This window comes from Leptonychotes weddellii, chromosome 3 (assembly GCF_054177405.1).
Source record: "Leptonychotes weddellii isolate Sample4059 chromosome 3, ASM5417740v2, whole genome shotgun sequence".
Classification (NCBI taxonomy): Eukaryota; Metazoa; Chordata; class Mammalia; order Carnivora; family Phocidae; genus Leptonychotes; species Leptonychotes weddellii.
The window spans coordinates 134868589-134891345 of record NC_138371.1 but is presented as its reverse complement, the minus strand read 5'-3'; the positions used below and the strand labels follow the sequence as shown (position 1 = coordinate 134891345).

Genomic DNA, 22757 nt, shown 5'->3' with positions numbered 1-22757 from the left:
TGTAGTCAATATTATATTTTTCTTTAGAGAGAAGAGAAATGGTCACCTGTGGTTTCTGCCAGCACTATTATCCAGGAGTGATCATTTAGGGAAGCAAGAACAGTGAACATAAGCAGGACACAAACTTTCAGCAGAAAGCATGTACTGGCCTTTGTTCCAGTCATTCTTAGAGAATAAAAACAGCAGTCGCCTCTTGCTGACTATCTGCTATGTATTAGGCACCACACACCAGCACTTTACATACATTATTAATAGCCCCCACAGTAGTCTCAAGATACAGGTGTTACAAGATTTGAGTAATAGAGAGAGGTCCCTTGTACAGTGCATTGAAGAAAATTTTCAGCCTCCAAAACAAGTCAAATATGAAGGGATTTTATTTGCTGTCAATTAGGTTTGAATAGATATTTGAGAAGTAAGCATTTTAGATCTGCTATGTTTAGGAAATCAATTTTTAAGTTATTCCAGTTAGGGCCACCAATATGATGGTCAGGATGTACAAATTAACTTAGGTCATCATGAGAGTAACTAAGTATCCTGGACTATAGATAACGATCTGGATAATCATGTATACAGAATGTAGGTGTGGGAGAATTTGATTTCAGTTCTTCTAAAAGAAAAAAAACAAAAGGACAAGATTTCCACATTTATTTGATGACGTACATTAGATTACAGAATAAAACAAGTAATTTACTAATTTTGAATATACTTCATCTCTATTATTATGCTGAGATAATAGTAGTGAGAGAAGAATCCATAAAAAAGTTTTTTTAATAAAAATTGCTCTTAGAAATAAATTAATTGTAATAAGGCAGAAAATACAATTGTGCCTTTAAAAGACGTAGTTTTCGGGGCGTGCCTGGGTGGCTCAGTTGGTTGGGCGACTGCCTTCGGCTCAGGTCATGATCCTGGAGTCCCAGGATCGAGTCCCGCATTGGGCTCCCTGCTTGGCAGGGAGTCTGCTTCTCCCTCTGACCCTCCTCACTTTCATGCTCTCTGTCTCTCATTCTCTCTCTCTCAAATAAATAAATAAAATCTTTAAAATAAATAAATAAATAAATAAAAGAACGTAGTTTTCATATACACCCATTTTTTTTTTCAAAAATAAAATAACAGTAAGCCAAGAAAGGAAGGTCCTTAAATGTTTCATCATTCTTGAATGCCTTAAATCCAGTATCTTTTCTTAGGTTGTTATGTAATGAAGTGAGATACATAGTAGGTATTTTGAGAGTGAGCTAACCTATTAAATAAATAACAGAATATGCTCAATTACTAAATTGTGTAAAATGTGATTTTAAGTAAATTAAGAAATAGCCCAAAAATCAAATAGAAATCTCCTCAGTTCTCCACTCAGAATCTAGTTGCTCTTTGCCACACTTCTTCAGAAGGCATGATGATTTCAAACCACCCAAAATACTACTCAACACCACAGGCCAGGTCTACAATCACTCCATCCAGTAATAAATATACTGAGATATTTTTCTATATAGGCAGTGGAATAAAATGAAGGGTTTTTTTTAATGACCTGAAGAAGAAACATGAAACAAAAACATATGTAGAAATTGGTTCACATTTAATAATAAGAGAAAAAAAGGGGAGATTAGCAAAAATAATGGAAAAATTCATCAAAAAATGGATAAAAATGTGAAAACATCTAAAAGATCAAAGTGATACCCTCTTTTTTTTTTTTTATAAGTAGGATCCACACCCAGTGTGAGGCTTGAACTCACGACCCTGAGATTGAGAGTCACGTGCTCCACTGACTGAACCAGCCAGGAGCCCCTAAAAAAATCAAAGTGATAAAAGCTCATATGAAGAAACTAATAAAAAATTGCTGTATGAGTTCAATCTGACTTGTGATAAAATGTTCCTATCACACCAGATCATGAGTTTCAAATGTATTGTTTATAAGATAATTCATTACAATGTTTTATATTTCCACAATTTGAAATGCAAGGGTCATTAAAAATGAATTTATTAATTGCCACAAATTATTTGGGTTTGTATATAGGAATGTGCTAAATTAACCAGGCATCTTAAAATATTAATACTTCGTTGAATATTCATTTTCCAGTCACAGTTGTACCTGCATTTCATAGTAAAAAATGAAGTACATTTTGTTTCCTAAGATGATTCTTCAATTTATTCTGAGATATCTACCAGAAGAAAAAGTGACTTAATATTTATTAAGATTTTACTATGTGCCTGACTCTACTCTGAAGGTCTTTTGCCTACATTATTTCATGTAATTCTCACAATCACCCTGAAGAGCAGTATTATCTTTATTTTATAAATAAAGAAACAAAGAAGGCTAGAAGCTAGAGAGTGTTGATGCCAGAATTTAAACTCAAATCTAACTGAAGGCACTATTTTCCATTATGCCAAGTTGCCTGCCCAGAGAAACAAAACAGAAGGCAACCAACAACATGTTAGCTACAATTTTATCACCTACATCTGTTCATTTCTGGTAAGATGCAGAAATCACAAAGACTTTTTCCCAATCCCTGATGGGCTGAAAAAATAAATTTGGATACTAGGAAAATTTGGATACTACCAGAATCCTCACCTAAAATTAACAGTTTCTTTCATTAATGCGGAAAAAAACTAAAACCCTTATTAAGAGCTGGACTGGTATTTGGAATCTCCCAAACTGACAGAGATAGCAGTGGGTAGGGTACAACCTCTGGAGAAGGACTGCATAGGTTACACCACAGCTCTGACACTGAACAGTTTTGTAATCTTCGACAAGAGATAACTTTTGTGAGCCTCCTCTTTAAGATAGGGGTAACAACAGAGCCTACCTCAGAGGATTAACTAAGTTAATACATGCAAAGTACTTCGAACAGTATCTGGCTTAAATAAGCATGCAGTAAATGTGAGCTGTCACTGTTATAATTATGATTATTATTAGCATTATAATAACGCAAACAAATTTTAAACAATACTTGGATGATAAGTTGCTTCCCTATTTACCCATCTCCCCTACACCAACCCCTACCTTTAGTTAGGATCCTTACCTTGCTTTATTTTTTTGTTTGCATTTGTTTTCGTTGTTGTTGTTGAAAATAGGGCAGAAAGAATGCTTTAGTAAAAATTTCACTGTCAAACTATAAAAATCGTATTATAGAGAAAATTCAGATAGATCAGAAAATCAAAATCTTACTCTAATACTGTTTCTCACCTAAAATATTATAAACATTCTCCCGATAAAATTCTCTTATACACCCTTTAAAATTTTTTTATATTAAAAAATACAAGAGGGCGCCTGGGTGGCTCAGTTGGTTAAGCGACTGCCTTCAGCTCAGGTCATGATCCTGGAGTCCCGGGATCGAGTCCCACATCGGGCTCCCTGCTCAGCAGGGGGTCTGCTTCTCCCTCTGACCCTCTTCCCTCTTGTGCTGTCTCTCATTCTCTCTCTCAAATAAATAAATAAAATCTTTAAAAAAAAAAAAACAAATACTTTAAAAAAGTAAAAATCACTCATAATCCTATCATAAGAAATATAAATAGAATGAAAGTACTATCTTCTACCTACTCAAGCCCACCTCTAGGGATAGCCAATATTAACATTTTCAGAGGTTATTCTTCCTTTTTATATAATTCATATAGACATATCTATGCATATTTTATTCTTAAACAAAAAGAGCAGACTCATGTACATCTCAAAAGCTGCTGTATACTTTTTAAATCAATTCTATATCAAGGCCGTCTTTCCATGCCCAGAGGTATCTCATTCATTTTGATACTCCATGTTCTTTTTTTTTTTTAAGTACTTTAAATATTATTATGCATTAACCAAATTGAGGGTGGAGCATAATTCTTACTCATCATTGTTTTTTCCAGTGCCTAGCTATAATACAGTCAAACAAATGGAATTCAGTAAGTATTTACTAAAAGAAAGATACAGTTACTAAAAGCAATGGGAATGGAACAAGCTTCTAAGTTAAAAATCATTACCTGTTTAACACTGTCACCTGGGCTCAGCTAAGGGGGCAACACTGAAATAGAAAATACACTTTCTGTCTTACTTTCTGTAAGACAAGTTTGCATCAAAGCACATTGGGACAGAGTTAGACTGAGTTCAAGTGATTACAGGGAAACACTGCACAACATAGAAACACTGAGCTCAAGCCAAATAAATTCATTCTCCCACTTCTGAGTGATACGTCTTTGACAAAGTCACAAAAAGACCCAGTTTCTTCATCTGGAAAGTGTGGATAATTGTATTTATTACAAGATTATGGTGAAGAATCAATTAGAAAATAGTTGTGAAATTGCTTTTCTCATGGCCCGGATAAGGTCTTTGGTATTAGACTGACAACTGGAATTAAATCCCAGTCATACCATTGAGCAGCTGTGTGACCTTTTAAAATCAGAATAATGCTACCTACCTATTTTCTTCATTCAGTTACTCTATACTATAGTTAAGTAAGCACGGACTCTGGACAAGCATCAACACTGTTCTAGTCACTATATACAAAGCAGTAGTAAGACTCATACTTTATCCTGTGGTGCTTTAGGTATAAGGGGAAGAAGCAGACAACAAATAAGTAAACAAACTAATAACACAGTTTAAAATTGTGGTAATGACTAACTGAGTGTCTACCTTCAGCTCGGGTCATGATCCCAGGGTCCTGGGATCAAGCCCCAGCGTCGGGCTCCCTGCTTCTTCTTCTCCCTCTGCCATTCCTGCCCGCGCCCCCCCCCCCAGACTCTCTGGCTCTCCCTCTCTGTCAAATAAATAAATAAAATTTAAAAAACAAACAAAAAACAAAAGCAAACATTGAGTTATTCAAAGATACAGTTTTTTTTTTTTATTCTCATGGTATTCTTTCATAATTGTGACACACATTAAGCTTAAGGCTAAGCTCACAAATAAACCTATTTATGACACTCAATGTTCACAGAATTAACACTTGAGTATCTCAAATCCCCTTTAAAAACAGCAAAGTCAAAGAAAAAAAGGGGGGCATGAAGCATAAAATCATCGCTGCTATAAATGAACAAATATGAGAATGCTGAGAAAACACACAACACACAACAATGATACAGCTGCAATGATACCCCTTCTCCAGTCATACTCAAGAGGCATGCAAAGCCCGAGCCAGTCCTTACAAATGCAAAAGGAAAAAAAAGTTTAGTTCGGGGAGTACATAAAATTCCTCATATAGTTGACCAAATGAACTTAGCTCAGGGTACAACTATAGTAACATTCCCATTTTACAAATAAGGAAGTTGGAGAAGCTTGACCAAGGTCATACAACTAACTAGGGTAGAGCTGGGATTAACCAGGCAGTCAGGTTCCAGACTTTACTATTAACTGTCTTGCTATACCTCCTCAACAAAGATACCATTGTGCTAGTAGCATCAAATCATTAATAATCATGAGTCATTTTCAGTATTTCCTCATGGAACACAGGTTAGGATTCCATAAAAATATTTTTGTCAGGGTAAAAAAAGCACTACCTGTACAGATCAATTCATTAAATGAGAACACATATGTTTAACTTGGCTGATTTTCCTTCTTTTCTTTATAAACAAATTGCAGGAGTATGGCTACATTACAAATTTCATATGTAAAATATGCCACTGAATTAATTTTTCTTCTACCTCTAAACACATTAAACACTCAGATTTTGTAATGTCCTCTCCAGAGGGCATTTCTAGCCACAATTTGGCCTTTTCTCCATCAGTAACTAACAGACACTCGAAAACAGTTTCGCTTCCTGGTAAGCGAGAAGTGTCTTGTTCTGAGTGTTCTCAGTGTATTAGGATCACACATGCGTCCACACCTGCGCAGTGCCTAACCATGTCCCAGGCGTCTTCCCTCTAGCCTCTCTTCAGTTCTCAGCCTGGATTTCACTTTTTCTGGGAGGTCCTTCTCCTCCAACCCCCAGAGACCGAGCCAAGCACCCTTGCTCTGTGCACAGCAATGTACACAACAGCACAGAAGAGAACTGCCAGAATCTCTCTCCTGTGCTAGACTTTGAGATCTCTGAACTGTGTTCTTTTTACCAATATATCCCTTCTAACATAGTACCTGCCGCATGGTAAGCCTCAAGTTAATACTGTGGAATGAATAAATGATCACTCACTATTTCCCAGACTGAATATGCACTGCTCTTATGAAGAAAAAAACACTTTAAAAAATAAAGGGTTTTTTTTTGGTTAATTACTACTGTCTATTCATACCACCATGGTAGCATAATCTCTTATAATCTGCATTAACAACTTCAAGAAGAAAAAATATTTTCTGGGTCACCCTTCTACGGGTATGCTTTTTTCCTCTGATGAAGGAGCATTAAAGAAGATGAGGTAACGGGGCAGGGTGACACTGCCTTGTGGGGCCTAACATGTTCCCTGTTGTTGCTCCATTTTACCTGAGTCGTCAGGGCTCTTAATCCTAATGCATGAAACCCTAAACTATAAAGGATCATTCCTTATTTCTTTCCTTTCAACCAACTCTAATACCTAAATAAGCCTGTCAGTCACATTTCTGTGTTTCTCATAAAACTCCTCTCAAACTGGATTATTTCATCTTCTTAGCATATCCTGGACATATAATAACACAAGAATTTTTAATCAAATGTAGCACTGCAGTCTTACTATCATCCCCATACTATTCACTGCCATTAATGCCTTTAGTTCAATTGTGCATTAGTGGACTTGGGTAAGTGAGGTAACGTTCTCTTGTTGATAAACTGGGCATTGATACAAGAGGTGCTAAACTTGTGAGTCAGAAACCATTTAGAAATAACAATTTATGTTATTTTTGCTTTAACTCAAATATCAACGTTTACTGCAGAAAATACACTGGAAACACCAACTAAAATGTCACTTATTATCAAACTTGCAAAAACTGAAAGGATAATGTGTCAAAACAACTAAAACTCTCATATAGAAAGCATCAGCCAAACTTAAGAAACTAAACTTGTGTGATCTTTTCTTCCAAGCTGATTAATATTTTCCAGGACCATGAGTATGATAATTTTAGACTCCATATTATCTTTGTAACACATTTCTTGCAAATTTCACAGAAAACTATAGCAAAACAAAAATGAGAACTCTTAAACTTGAAGCCAAAATATGCTAGTGAAATTTAAAGCTACTTTATTTTTGGGGACAAAAAAATGAAAGTAAAGAGGATTTTTATAAAGAAAAAGCAAAGGAATGTCCACTTACAGCTAGAATACTATTTTTAAAAAGCCCCTATGGTACAACAGCTTACCTACTGAGGTCTAAAATGATTCAAGTTCAATAGCTGAAACTACTGCAGAGTAATCCTCCAACAAGTAAAACAAAACAGAAATAAATAATTAAAGGTATTTGTTACAAAAAGCTGGTCTCAACTGACTAGGACATGAATTCACATCATAACTGAAGCATAACACTTTCTAATATTTCTATGTCTGTATTCCAGCCATTTTATACATAATTTTTTTTACCTCAAAATTTTCAATGATACAAATCAGGGCTTTTTGTATAAAATATCTTTAGATGTGTATATTCTGTAATGATCACGAAACTCTTTGGCTCTGAAAATTTGTCTATCAGCTCAAAATTTATATACTTGTTTCCTCAATAAAAAATTATTTCCTCTACAGATTTATTCTGTATGAATTCTGACCTAGATTATAAAATATAAGACCAGGGATTATGTCTCATGCCTTGCAGGTACATGTAAACATACGTAGTTATTAAATGATTATGTTTTCCATATACTATAAAAATAAAATGTAACCTTTTAAAAATATAATGTGATAGGCAGGAAGAGAAATCACCTATCATCTCAAGCATATAGCTTAACTTCTTCATGCTATATTAAATATGCTCTTTCTTACCAGTCTCTTCAAAATAATCATTTTAATGTCCATATAACATTTATCTGCTGGATATCCTTCAGTTTGTCTTCTAACTCCACCACTTCACTGGCACTATTTTTGTCAAGGTCTTTAATCAGTGGTGTGCAGGAGCCAACTTGAACACTGTACTAGAACTGACATTAAATTTTCAGAAAAATCTGGAAGCTGTTTGTTAAACTACTGACAGTCTGAAATTGCCAGCAGTGGAAAGATTTACACCACAGAAACAGGAAAAGCTAAAAAACAAGAGCATTCCTCTGTCCCCACCTCTTCTCCCAGAGCCTACTGCTAAACATTCACCTGTACGCTGTTGATTCTACATAAACTCAATGGACACTTTCCATCCTTATCTCTCAGTTTCTCTCATACTCCTACCTCTTTGGCAGCTGCTTTCTCAGTTTCCTTTACTGGCTCCTCCACCCCTATTTGATCTCTAAATTCAACTGCCTGCTTGATGTCTCTCCTTGATTTTTAAAAATTAACATATCTTAAAATTAAACTCTTGATTGCCCTCCCCCTACCCCCACCAAACCAATAGGTGCTTAGAAATGGAGCATCATAGAAAGAATTCTGAGTTGGGAATCAGACAGACAGGGGGCCATGTTCCAGTTCTTTAGTTCTTATGGGTAATATGTTTTATCCCTTCAAGCCTATTACTTATCTGTCAAATGGAAATAACAACATACATTTGCATTTGCAGATGATTAAATGAATTAATAGTATGCAAAGCACCTAGAACAGTTCCTAGCATATAGTAGATGCTCAATAATGGCTACTTATTATTCTATTTTTATGGTCAATAAATGCTTAAATGAATGGATCATTAATTGAGGAGGAGGAGGAGGAGGAAAATAGAAGAATGCCAAAAATGAAAAAGAGGTTCGTGTGTCCTAGCATTCTGAGAAAGGCTATATCTATCTTCTATAGATCTAAGTACCAAAGAAAATTAATTATATATCACAACTGATAGCACGGTTAACAAATCTTAAAAATATGTATGCCAAATAATTTGATTTCCATACATTTGCCTGAAAAAATAACCACTGCTATGCAAATAATTTAACCAAAATATTACTTTGGGGGGCACCTGGATGGCTCAGTTGGGTAAGCAACTGCCTTTGGCTCATGTCATGATCCTGGAGTCCCAGGATCGAGTCCCGCATTGGGCTCCCTGCTCAGCGGGGAGTTTGCTTCTCCCTCTGACCCTCTCCCTCTCATGTACTCTCCCACTCTCTCTCTCAAATAAATAAATAAAATCTTTAAAAAATATTATTTTGGAAGGTTATTGTTATAGCAAAATTTGGAAACTTTTAAATTAGTAACAACATTAATAGAATTATAATCAATTACTATGGGGCCATTAAAAATTATGCTGGCAGGAATATATAATCACATAGAAATACGGTTATATTTTATTGTAGGACAAAAAAGCAGCTGTATGTAAGTATGATCTCAAACAGAAACAAAAATAGAATATGGTGATGAGATCATGGGCCATTTTCCTTTTCTTTTGTTACCTATATTTTTAATTTTTTCTAAATTTATCAATTAACACCTATACAATAGGAAACAATACACTTCTGTGGTACCTGATCAAGACATTTATTAACCTCAATTATTAGCTTTCTATTCTTAAAATGCCCTTCTAAGACATGCTTAAAAAAGTGCATTTCAAATTTATGGTAAGCTGATTTTAACCAATTTTTCTATGTATTTCCTTTAAAATTTTTCACTAAGATTATCCCTAAATCCACACATAATATTTTGTATATAGTTATTAAATTCAAATCACTACTGAATATACATTCATAATCTGGACATTACATGTGCAGCACTGTGACATATTTTTTATTTCAGTATTCCATAGATTACATGAGATGTTCAACACTTTGTTATAGAATAAGCTTTGTATTAGGTAATTTTGCCCAACTCTAAGCTAATATAAGTGTTCTGAGCACATTTAAGTTAGGCTAGGCTAAGGTGTATTAAATGCATTTTGACTTACGGTATTTTCAACTTACAGTGGGTTTACTAGAATGTAACCCTATCTTAAGTCAAGGATGATCTGTACTTGGGTGATCCTTTCTTGAGGAAACCCTTCACAGGAACATCTGGCCTAAAACATACATATTCTCTTTTCTTGACTTAGTTTCCTGCCTTTCCAATTAAGCCATTACCATTATATCACATTTCCTTCCTACAGCCCCCTCTTCTTCAGTCTTCAAAATCTGAGCTATAAATCTATAAGCCAAACTATTTAAGCTGACTTGAAACTTGATTAAAAGAAAATAAAACAAAAACAAAAAAGACACCTAACAACTATCAGAATCCTACAACTTCATGTCAATTACCCATCAAACCACCAATATTATATCTGCTAACATCTAAATATGTTATTTATATCTGAATATTATGCAGGATTTGAAATTATGCAGTAATGTTAATCAAGTAAATGCTACTTCTCACAAAATTCACAGGAAATAGAGTAATGGAACACCACAGAAACAGTGCATGTAGTGTAGTCTGAATATTTTTCTGCCACTGAAAAGAGATAATGGAGCATTTTAGGAAAGGGGGTAGTGGGATCAAATTCATGCTTTTGTTTGTTTTTTAAAAGATTTTATTTATTTATTTGAGAGAGAGAGAGAGTGAGATCACGAGCAGGGTAGAAGGGTAAAGGGAGAAGCAGGCCCCCCCGCTGAGCAGGGAGCCTGATGTGGGACTCCACCCCAGGACCCTGGGATCATGACCTGAGCTGAAGTCAGACACTTAACCAACTGAGCTACCCAGGCGCCCTCAAATTTTTTTAAAAGATGACTGACCACAAAATGGAGAGTGGGATGATAAAGATCTGCAAAGAGTCAGTGGAGCACTGATGAGGGCCTGTAGTAGGGTAGTAAGGGTGGTGATGAGGAGATGATGAGTGGAGGAGGCTGTTGCTGCTATTGTTTTCTTTTCTTTTTTTTTTTTTAAAGATTTTATTTATTCATTTGAGACACACAGAGAGAGAGAGAGAGAGAGCATGAGCAGGGAGAGAGGCAGAGGGAGAAGCAGGCTCCCCGTTGAGCAGGGAGCCCGATGCGGGGCTCGATCCCAGGACGCTGGGATCATGACCTGAGCTGAAGGCAGACGCTTAACCATCTGAGCCACCCAGGTGCCCCTGTTGCTGCTGTTGTTAATGAAGATGATGATGATGGTGGTGGTGGTGGTGGTGGGAGAACTACCATTATATGGAGGCTTATGTGCCAAGCACTGTGCTTAGCACTTTATGTACCTTATCTAATTTGATCTTCTCAGCAACCCTACATCTTAGGTGCTGCTACTATTCCCCATTTCCCAATAAAGACATTAAGGTTTAAGAAGTTACGTAACTTGCCCAAACACATACAACTGGTAAATACAAAAGCTGTGAGGGTGCCTGGGTGGCTAAGTCTTAAATCTACAAAAAAAAAAAAAAAAAGTTGTGAGTTAAGTTAGTATAGAATCAGTTGTATTTATCTGCCCCAGAAACCTGTCCAATTCTCTCCTTCTTTTGGTAACAGAATCTTGCTTTGAGAGGGAAGGTAGATGTGGGAACTACTCTTTCCTCCTTACATATAATACTGATGAAATCAATTAAATCAGTTAGTTAATTCAGATGTCCTGTGTTTTCCTGACCAAGGGACCTTTCCTGACTAAGAAGGCCCTTTCCTGTCCGACTTTCCAGGTATGAGGACCATTTCTTTGATTCTGACAAATATTTGTTTTTATTACCTTTTATCTCATATTATAAATGGAGATTTGACATTTCTCCAAATCTCTTTGGGATTCTGTCCCTAGCCACTCCACATACATGAATGCCAAAATCCCTAGTAGCACTCAGTTGAGCTTGGGTAACCAATAATTATACGATGAAAGGTATTTATCTTTGCCCCCCCAAAAATTTACTTGCAAAATTGAGTCTTTTTACCTGCATATCTTTATATGTCATTATACCTGGGTCAATCATTGCTACCATGTGGAGACACTGTCAACAAACAAAAATAGCAGAATGCAGAGACAGAAAGATTTTCCAGTTATTGAGCAAAAAAAATTCCTTTTTTGCTTATTGGCATTTCTGTGGCTTATATCTTAAAGCAAACTAATTTAGAAGTTGGTGCCAGAAAATAGGATGATACAAGTGACAGAATCTCAAATGTAAAACTTTTAAAAAAGATTTTATTTATTTATTTGAGAGAGGGAGAGAGCGAGAAACAGCATGAGAGGGGAGAGGGCCAGAGGGAGAAGCAGGCTCCCTGCTGAGCTGGGAACCCGATGTGAGACTTGATCCCAGGACTCCGGGATCATGACCTGAGCCAAAGGCAGATGCTTAACCAACTGAGCCACTCAGGCGCCCTCAAATGTAAAACTTCTTAGCAAAGAAAGAGTGCAGGGTAGTGAAAGTCTCCTCATCCCCTAACAGGAAGTTGGAACTCCTTACTGTGCATTTAAACTGTAGCCTATTGTCCTGAAACTGAGACCACCTAACTAAGGACGCTGATGCTTTAAGAGAACGTGGTATGAAAAGAAGGTTCTGGTTACTTCTTACTGCCTTCAGTACACCCTACAAGAAAGACACAAGTGGGCAAGTTTGAAAGTAGAAAGGACACAAATACAATTAGGTAAGAGGTGTTCTTCTCAATTATCACCAACAAGCCAAAAAAGAATCAGATAATCGTACTTCTTGAGGAATTACAGAACTCTGTGAACCATGAAACTAGTCAGGGAAAGCAGGAGATGGGTCCAGACTGGGTCCTGGAAAGAGGAAGCTTGATCACCTATGATCATGTTCAACATTTATAAATGTTGGATGAGTTCTTAGTTCCTATATTTATTTAATTTAAATCTTATCCTTCTCATAAAAATGTCTCTAGTTGAATTCTCTTCATATTTTTCTAAATGTTTACTCTGCATATAACTAGGTTATATTCTTTATTCTGATTTCTAAAATTCTGATGCAAAATATGAAGAAACATATATAAAACTGATTACATATAATTTACAGAATAAACTACACAAAAAAGAGAATGGTAGATAAATACAAATGTAAGAGAGTTACTCTGTCCACTATTCTCACAATGCCCCTTGTTCCCCATTCAGAACAAATTAAGGTTATCCTGTTCTTATTTAGATGTAGAGAGTTAAAACAGTAAAGTTACTGTCTCAAGGCATTCCTACCTCTATCTCTGGCAAACCTATCTTCCATAATAACAGAAAGAATCAAACCTACTCTTTCTGTCTCAACTTGAAATTTAAAATATATATTCTCAGTGGACATTGTTTTAAGTGGTAGTTATGTATCACTGAGGATATTCATTATCAACTTAAGGTATATGATGGAACAAAAATTGATTTTTTGAAAGTTGGCTTGATAATCTAGCCACCAATTATAATATATAGTCTGTAAAACCAAATTCAAAAAGAAAAATCTATATATAAGAGCCTTTGGAACACAACCCTATCACAAGCTGATCAATTAAATCTTCCCAAGTTGACATCATTACATATCACATAGAAATACTTTAATTAGTGATTACTCTCAGAGAATAATGTAATCCAACCTCATTTTTTTCAGAATACTGATAAAAATGTCAACTAGAATTATGTTTAATGCCAATTTAAGGATCCAACAAAAAGTTAATGTTAAGAGAAAATCTCTAAGTACATGTGATGATCAATGACTTCTGATAGAAGTTTTAAGAAATTAGAATAAAGAGGGCGCCTGGGTGGCTCAGTTGGTTAAGCGACTGCCTTCGGCTCAGGTCATGATCCTGGAGACCCAGGATCGAGTCCCGCATCAGGCTCCCTGCTCGGCAGGGAGTCTGCTTCTCCCTCTGCCCCTCCCCCTCTCATGTGCTCTCTCTCATTCTCTCTCTCTGAAATAAATAAATAAAATCTTTAAAAAAAAAAAAGAAATTAGAATAAAGAAATGATAGCACCCTTTTAGAGAAAATTATATGATAAAATGTGAAGGTAAATGTGTTACTAACCTGCCTTAAATTTGTCAGAAGTATATTCTTATATAGCCAGACACATTACACAGAATCTGATATGATAATAACAAGTCCATCCAGGCCTACATTTACTCAGCTAAAAGATGATTTTTAGGATACTAAAACTAAACAAAATCCTGAGACAGCTCATATAATACAAAACATAGAAGCAAGAAAGATTCGATTATTCAACTAAATTAGAAAAAAAATTTAAAAACCCCAAATATATGTATCACTGAATCAGACTATTTCTTTATAATCAACCTGGGACTGTAACAGACCCACATAATGACACCATTATGAACATTAAAATCATAAGATCCTCACTTTTTTCATTAGTTGTCCATGAAGCATTTAACCATTTAATATTATAGAGACTCCATCCTGAAAAGCCTCCTAAATTTTCCTTGGAAAAATGGCCAACATTTTCTCCCATCAAAGAAGAGTTAATTTTATAACTCAAGATTTATAGAACAATGACCAAATTCTGAGAGAAGACCAAAGTGGAGATTCAATTTTATGAAAGTAAAAAGTTATTTTAGGCTTTATTTCCAATTTAGAAAACACATAAAATCATAAAATGAGCAGAAAAACAATTCAGCTGCTTGCCTCATCCATTTACTTTACTATGAGCCCCAGCTCACCTAAGAAAACCGCAGTGGCATTGAGTGGGTTAACAAGAGAAGGAGTAAGCGTGAGGTTGGCAGCACAGGCGGGCACGCACAGCTCTCCTGTCACCTTCCCTGTAACAGGACTGACTACATGAAGGCAGAGCCCCGGCACTCTAAGACACAGCTATAGGCACAATAATCGTCAGTGTATGTATACATATCAACTTACTGCCCAGCTTGTTTGCGGTCATGTGTGTTATAATCAATCTCTTACGAGTGATGTCAACATCATCAAAGAAAAAGTTGAGGATCTGAAGAGCTGCTACTGACAGAATCAGCTTTTGGTCAGACTAACATTTAAAACAATGAAATACTAAACCAAACAGTATTTTCAAGTCTACCTAATTAAAGTATTACCTAGCCATTCAAACTAACTGATTGGTCTTATATTTGCAATAAAACTTTGAAGTAAAGGATTAAATATTATTAAAGATTACAGGCATGTATCATTTTAGTGCACTTCACAGATACCACATTTTTTTACAAATTGAAGGTTTGTGGCAACCCTCTGTCCAGCAAGTCTACCAGCACCATTTTTCCAACAGCATTTGCTCAGTTCATGTCTCTGTCTCACATTTTGGTAATTCTCACAATATTTCAAATTTATTCGTTATTACTATGTTTGTTACGGTGATCTGTGATCAGTGATTATGACCTTCTGAAAGCTCAGCTAACGGTCAGCATTTTTTTAGCAATAAAGTATTTTTTAATCAAGGTTAAATTGTTTTTTAGACATAATGCAATTGCACATTTAATTGTCTACAGTATAGTGTAAACATAACTAGACAGTAAGCTTCTTTGGGGCAAGAGCTACAAGATCCCTATTATCTCCCTGAATGTTTAGAAAGAACTATTTTATTATATCCTGTACCCACCACTAGCCATAGACCTGGTACAAATAAATACTACATGAAATACATTTATAGAATGAAGAATTCCTTGTAACGCATGGAATGCAGTCTTGCTTCAGTCTCAATCCCATTTTCCATCCAAAAAAATTTTTTCATGAAGGCACCAAACTTCATTGCTCTCATGCCAAAAACCCTTTCACGGCTTTGCACTGCCATTTAGATAAAATAAAAGTTCCTTAGGAAAAATCCTCTTTATCTGTCCCCAGCTTACCACTTCTACCTCTGGCCCTCTATTCCCACCTCTCCCACACTGTCCCAAAGACAGCGAACTGGTGTTCTGCTGCCTCCAAGCCTGGACACCCAGAGCTCCCTCTACTTGGACTGTCCTTGATCTAACATTGCTCTGTGGATTTGTCTAAAATGCCACCTCCTTCAAGAAGCGTTCTGCCCATCTCCCATCTTTTTTAGCCGGCTTGCCCTCACAGTACTTCTGGGAAAGAATGAAAATTTTGCTTCTCTGAGAATAGTGGTCACCAAATATGATAGAAAACTAATATAAGGGGCACCTGGGTGGCCTAGTTGGTTAAGCGTCCGACCCTTGATTTCGGCTCAAGTCATGATCTCAGGGTCATGAGATTGACCCCTGCGTTGGGTTCTGCACTGGGTGCGAAGCCTGCTTGAGTTTCCCCCTCTTCCTCTGCCCTCTCCCACGCTTGTGCTCTCTCTCTCTTCAAAAATTTCAAAATCTCTCTCTTCAAAAACTAATATAAGTTGGAGGGAGTAATTTCTGGTGTTAGGATGACTGCAGAACATGTGATTCGGGATCAAATTTAAGAGGCTGTACTGTACAAATATTAGAAATATCTAATTTCTTGAATTTAGGAATTTATGAAGGTCACAGATTATATTCTCTGTAAAAACCAAGGATCTGGAATATTATATTATATATATTACGTAATGTCCATATTTTCTCACATGCTAGCAGATTCTATGTCACATTAAATAACAGTGACATAAATAAAACACATCTACTAAAACAATGGCCTGTATTACCATATGTGTTCATAAATTTCTGTTTCCTCAGAAGCATATCTAACACAGATGTTTGTTTTTTACTGTAGTATTTATGTCATGTATCTTAACTTTGATACCTTTTTCCAAGTGGAATGCTAATATTATTTCATTTTGTTGTATAAAATTAGTTCTGTGAGAACTGAAGCCTTATAAGTACATGGGTCACCATAAAATTACCATTCTCAGTCTCAACCTCATTATGATTTAGGAGACACTGCAGGAGTCAAAAGCAAATGAATGGAAACAGAAGGATAAAAGAAAATCACATAAGTTCTGATTGGGAGAATATAAAGGAAGTTGTGATAAAAATATCAGGAAGTCAGAGATTTGAAGAAGCAGTAGAGAGTCTCTTGCTGGCTTTATCGAAGCAAACAAACATGTTGTGAACTGCCTATGGAGGAGGTCAGGTGGCAAGAACCCGACAACTTCCAGGAGCTGAAAGCCTCCCCAGGCAACATTAAGCAAGAAAATGGGAATTTTGATCTTAATCTATTAGGGAACTAAATTTTGCTAACAACCAGTGAGTGTATAAGAGGACATCAAACCTCGGCAAAATCATAGCCCCAACTGAAATCTTAAGCAAAGGCCCCAACTAAGTTCGCCTAGACCCCGACCCACAGAAATTATGAGATAATAAATTTGCATTGTTTTAAGCCACTGACTTTGTGGTAATTTATTAAACAGCAATGGAAAACCAATACATTATGCTTTATAACCAAGAAAATATTGCTGTTACATGTGTCTGCTTACAAATCTCATCTACATCAAACAATTTTTTTTCAAAATACACTTTCTTTTCTATATAAGCTAGCAATGAGCTTCCATTTTCATGAAATCTGGACACTTTGAATTTGTTACCAAAGCATTTTATCTGCAAGCTTTCATTTAATTAAAAATATATCTGAAAGAGAAAACTGAATTTAAACATGTATTTCCCTAACTTTTTGGAATCATATTTTATTTTATTTTTTGGGGGGGGCGGAGTGGAGGAAGGGGCAGAGAGAGAGGGAGAGAGAGGATCTTAAGCAGACTCCATGCCCAGCACAGAGCCCGACACAGGGCTGAATCTCACAACCTGAGCCCAAATCAAGAGTTGGATGTTTAACCAACTGAGCCACTCAGGCGCCCCTGGAATCATATTTTAAAAACATACTATTTTAGAAAATATTTATTATATCCTATGCTTAGAAAAAAAGATATACATTTAACATACTTATTTATATTTTCAGTATTTATATTAATCACTAAAATATATCATATTAAAGAATACATCATTGGGCGCCTGGGTGGCTCAGTCGTTAAGCATCTGCCTTCGGCTCAGGTCATGATCCCAGGGTCCTGGGATTGAGCCCCACATCGGGCTCCCTGCTCGGCAAGAAGCCTGCTTCTCCCTCTCCCATTCCCCCTGCTTGTGTTCCTGCTCTCGCTATCTCTCTCTGTCAAATAAATAAGTAAAATCTTTAAAAAAAAAAAAAAGAATACATCATTATTGTGAGAGCATACTGACTCATTGTGTGAATATTTTCATATGATATGTAATATGTGGAGAAAGAAGAGATAGACGATTCACAGTCAAAATGTCATTTAAGATTATATAATAATAAATTCTCCAATGTAACAATCTGTTTTCATATCTAAATCTGTCATCTAGTGAAGCTGGGGGAAAAGTTTGGTGATATTACCCATCATACAGTCACAGGGCAAAATAAGCTACCTTTTAGTATTTTCAGAATATAACAATTCAAATTTTGTTCTGTGCTTCTGTCAAACAGGAAATTTGTAACTAAAAATTTTAACACCCAGATAGAGATTTGTATTGTCAGTTGCTTTATTAACCTTTTTTGGTACAATTCCAAACAAATCTGGTCTTTTAAAAAAAAATCTACTTTAAGTTAGCCTACCTTCCACACTCAATGTCCCCATTTTAGACTCCAGGAAATCAAATAATGTGCTTGGTGCTGAAGGTCTTGCATTTCCCAGTTCCTCTTCTTCTTCAGATCTTATTCGCCCCCTTCCTTTTCCTTTACCTGAAGAAGTAAAGCAAGATATATTTATTGTACATACAAAAACAAATGGAGAAAACACACTAAAATATAATCATTGGTCACCTTAAGTTTGATTTTGTATTTCTTTTTTTTTTTTTAAAGATTTTATTTATTTATTTGAGAGAGAGAATGAGAGAGAGCACATGAGAGGGGGGAGGGTCAGAGGGAGAAGCAGACTCCCTGCCGAGCAGGGAGCCCGATGCGGGACTCGATCCAGGGACTCCAGGATCATGACCTGAGCCGAAGGCAGTCGCTTAACCAACTGAGCCACCCAGGCGCCCTGTATTTCTTTTCATATTTTTCTGTATATTCTACATCTTTTAAACAAAAAAGTTTTTAAATGATTATATTAACTAGCACCTTTAGTCTTCTAAATGATCTATTTGGAAATTTGAATTTGTTCATGTAAGTAATCTTTTAAGAGAAAAAAATCATTTTTATAAAATTTTTCTTTAACCATTTATCCTTTAAAAGAATATAGGATTAAGGCTTGAATGCCTAAAGAATAACACTAAGTAAAAGTCCTGTGCTTGTTAGTTTTAAAAGTTTGCAGACTAGTAATTTATGTAAGGGGCATAGTTCTAGAAATAATGAATAGAACTATTCACTTCATATCGTATTTTCTCTACTACTTATAACAACCCTGTTAAATAAGATATTATTAGACCTACTTTACATAAAGATGAAGATAAACAGACTTGGAGTAACTTGAACAAGTCTCCGTGGTTCCAAAATTGGTGCTCCTTCCACTTACCACAAAGAGAAATGAATTTATAACCCCCACTCTCCCACAATAAAACCTCAGCCTGAAAAGCAAACAATACTATCTGGCACATTGCTTAATGAATTCTACCTCTCAGAGGTGGTCCTGTAACAGGTTTGTGTTTATTGCTGTTAAGAAGTACATTCAGTGCTGCTTCTAAGTTGTTGCCATGATCCATAAGAGCTTGCCTCGATGCTTCTTTACTGAAGCCCATTTCTGTTATGTGTTTCAGAGCCTTCTCATCAACCTGTAAGAAATTAAGAGCAAAGCTGTGCTGATGGCCATAAATAAGCAAGGTATAAGTTTTCAACTATACACTGTTTTTTAACTAAAAATTACATCTCCTGCTTATGGAAAAAATGTCGTACTAATACAGCATTCATTTGCTGCTTTTTCATACCAACAGTCAAGAAAAAATCTGCATGATATGTGGGGTTGTACTTCTAGTACTCTCTGACTTCACAACTATCATTACAAATGCAAGAAAGAAAGAAAGAAAGAAAGAAAAAATGGTGTCAGAATAAAGCTTCTGAAAATTATATAGTGAAAACTACATAATGAAAATTTTTCTTGGTTGATACTTCTATATTCTCAAAAGTCAATGTATTAATATAGGACTTCTCCAAAATTGTAAACTATAAAATGAAGTTAACAAAATGGTACTATCTCAGTAGCTTTATTTTTTTTTTAACTGTTTCAGTATTCTTTCTATATTCATTAGCAACACTATCTATGGTGCATTGACAGCCTGTACCTCAAACAGGAAAATCTACTTCATAAATGCCAGAACCCAAAATCTCCATGAAAAATCTAGAGCTGAGTAGAATTCAAGAACTTTTTAAGTAATACAAACATATCCCATAAAGAAACTTCTTGAACCACTGCCAGCTGAGGAATATATAACTAACGTATACATCTAAGAGTTAAGACTGATAGGCTTTAAGATAACATATACATCACATACATGTTGCAGACAGCCACTCTGATACCTTTGTAGACAATGATAAAAGCATAGTACTTTTCTCCAAACCATGACTGCATCCTTCAAACACAAAATCCTTTCTAAACACAGTAGCTAGTATCAATAGATCAGAGTTGACAAGTGAGAGAAAATCTAGATCCTTACTATGCATATGCTAAAGTAAACATAAAAAGGACTGGACATCAAAACTAAAATGCATCTTTCCTATTCAAAAACTTATCTGAATGTAAAAAAAAATTATCAAACTTTCTAAAACTTTTCTCTCCCCCAATTATCTCTCAAATAAATACCTAATTAAGAATATTGTTCCATACATAGAACTTGATCAAAAATATTTTTAATAATCAATTAATACCTGATCTTGGTATAATTTATTCTACCTTCCTTGAGGATCTGATTTTCAGTTAACCATACTCCCAATCAAGGAATTGGCAGGGCCCTGCTCTCTCTGAGAGCTGTAGGGGAGACCTCTGCTCGCCTCTTCTAACTTCTGTTGTCTGCTGGCAACCTTGGCATTTCTTGGCTTGTAGATGTACCATTCTAGTTACATGGCCATCTTCTTGCTGTGTATCTTCAGGTCACCTGCCCTGTATATATCAGTCTCTCAGTCTACATTTCCCCTCTTTATAAGAAGAATAGTCATATTGAACTAGGGTCCACCTTCTTTTTTTATTTGATACCTCTGTAAAGACCCTCTTTCCAAATACAGTCACATTTTAAGGTGCTGGTGGTTAGGACTTCAACACATCTGGGGAGGTACAATTCAACCTATAATACCAACTATTATCAAAAATTATTTTAAGAACCTATTGCCTGACATTCCAATCAAATCTTCCTTAAATTGTTGAAAATAAGGAATTGAAAACTGTCCAACCTGCAAAAGAATTTGGTACTTAGTCATTAGAATAATTGATGTACATTCAAATTTATACTGGTATTACAAATTGTCCTTTTGATGATCTCCTTCAGTTTTGAATAATAGCTTTGCTGGATATATAGTTCTTGGTTAACAGGTTTTTTGTTTTTTTTTCCTTTCAGTACTTTCAAGATATCACCCCACTGATTTCTTGCTTTCATAGTTTCTGATCAGATATTGTTCATATATCTTTCAGGATCCCTTGAATTTGATGAGTTGCTCCTCTCTTGAAGCTTTCAAGATTTCTTTAGCTTTCAACAACTTGATTATAATGTGTCTTGGTGTGTCTCTCTCCTTAAGTTTATCCTATTGGAGTTCGCTGAACTTCTTGGATTTGTAGATTCAAAATTTCATCTAACTGGGGAATTTGTGGCCACTGTTTCTTCAGATAGTTTTTCTGTTCCTCTGTCTCTTCTCCTATTGCGATTCCCATACATAATGTGTATGTTGGTACATTTGATGGTACCCCCATAAGTCCCTTATCCTCTATTTTTCTTCACTCTTCTCTCTGCATCTTAGACCTGATAATTTCAATGCCCTATATTAAAGTTCACTGATTCTTTCCCTTGTCTGTTCCAGTCTGATATTGAATCTGCTAATTAAATTTTTTATTTCAGCTACTGTACTTTTCTGCTTCAGAAATCCTATTTGGTTTCTTTTTAATAATTTCTATCTCTTTTTTTTTCTCATTATGTTCAGTCAGCCAATATATAGTGCATCATTAGTTTTTGATGTAGCGTTCAATGATTCATTAGTTGCGTATAACAACCAGTGCTCATATTCCCTACTTGTTCATATATTGTTTTCTTGATTTCTTTTAGTTCTTTGTCAGTGGTTCCCTTCAGACCTTTGAGCATATTTAAGATAGTTTATTTAAAGTCTTTGTTTAGTAAGTCTAATGTCTGGGCTTCTTTAGGAATGATTTCTGTCAATTTCTTTTTTTCCTATGATGGGTCATACTTTGCTGTTTTTTGATATGCTTTGTAATTTTTTGTTGTTGTTGGGAACTGGACATTTTGAATACTATAATGGCAATAATTTTGAAAATCAGATTCTCCCTCCTCCTCAGAGACTGCTGTTGTTACTAGATGAAAGCTGCTATTGTAAGTTTGTTTAGTGACTTTTCCAAACTTTCTTTGCAAGGATTATATTTCTTGTGGTATATGATCACTAAAGTCTCTGTTCCATTACCCCATGGTCAGCCAGTAACCAGCCTCTTTCTTCATCACTCATTATTCTGGATGCTCCAGTGTCTGACTACCAGGCTCCAGAGTTCTAAAATAGTTGTTTCAAAGAGTAGTTTTCAGCTCAACAGTTGTTTGGGTGGCGAGGCCAATTCCTGGAGCTCTCTACTCCACCATCTTTGTGATGTCACTCCCTTCATGTGTTTAATCCTTGTCACAACCCCAAACTGCTGGTCTCTGATGTTCTATAGCAAGACATTCCCTAAGAAGTATTCTCAATTTACTAAAGTTTGAAGGCTTCTTTAGTTAGGGACCATATTTTTTCAGCTCACTATATCTACTCTAACCTGAAAACTGACTTTTCTAAAAGAATGAAATGGTTGTTATGTTCAAGGGAGAGA

General features: G+C 35.7%; 1 protein-coding gene across 4 annotated transcripts in view; it reads right to left on the bottom strand.

Annotated features, from left to right (window-relative positions):
- Window positions 1-22757, bottom strand: part of TDRD3 (tudor domain containing 3) — a 157513-nt gene that overhangs the window by 39544 nt on the left and 95212 nt on the right. For all 4 annotated transcript variants that reach the window (XM_081815006.1, XM_081815008.1, XM_081815007.1 and 1 more), the window contains 2 exons: window positions 19365-19521; window positions 18368-18493 (listed from right to left, as the gene is read on the bottom strand). In XM_081815006.1, the coding sequence (XP_081671132.1) occupies window positions 18368-18493; window positions 19365-19521 (283 nt within the window). The remainder of the gene's footprint in view (window positions 1-18367; window positions 18494-19364; window positions 19522-22757) is intronic.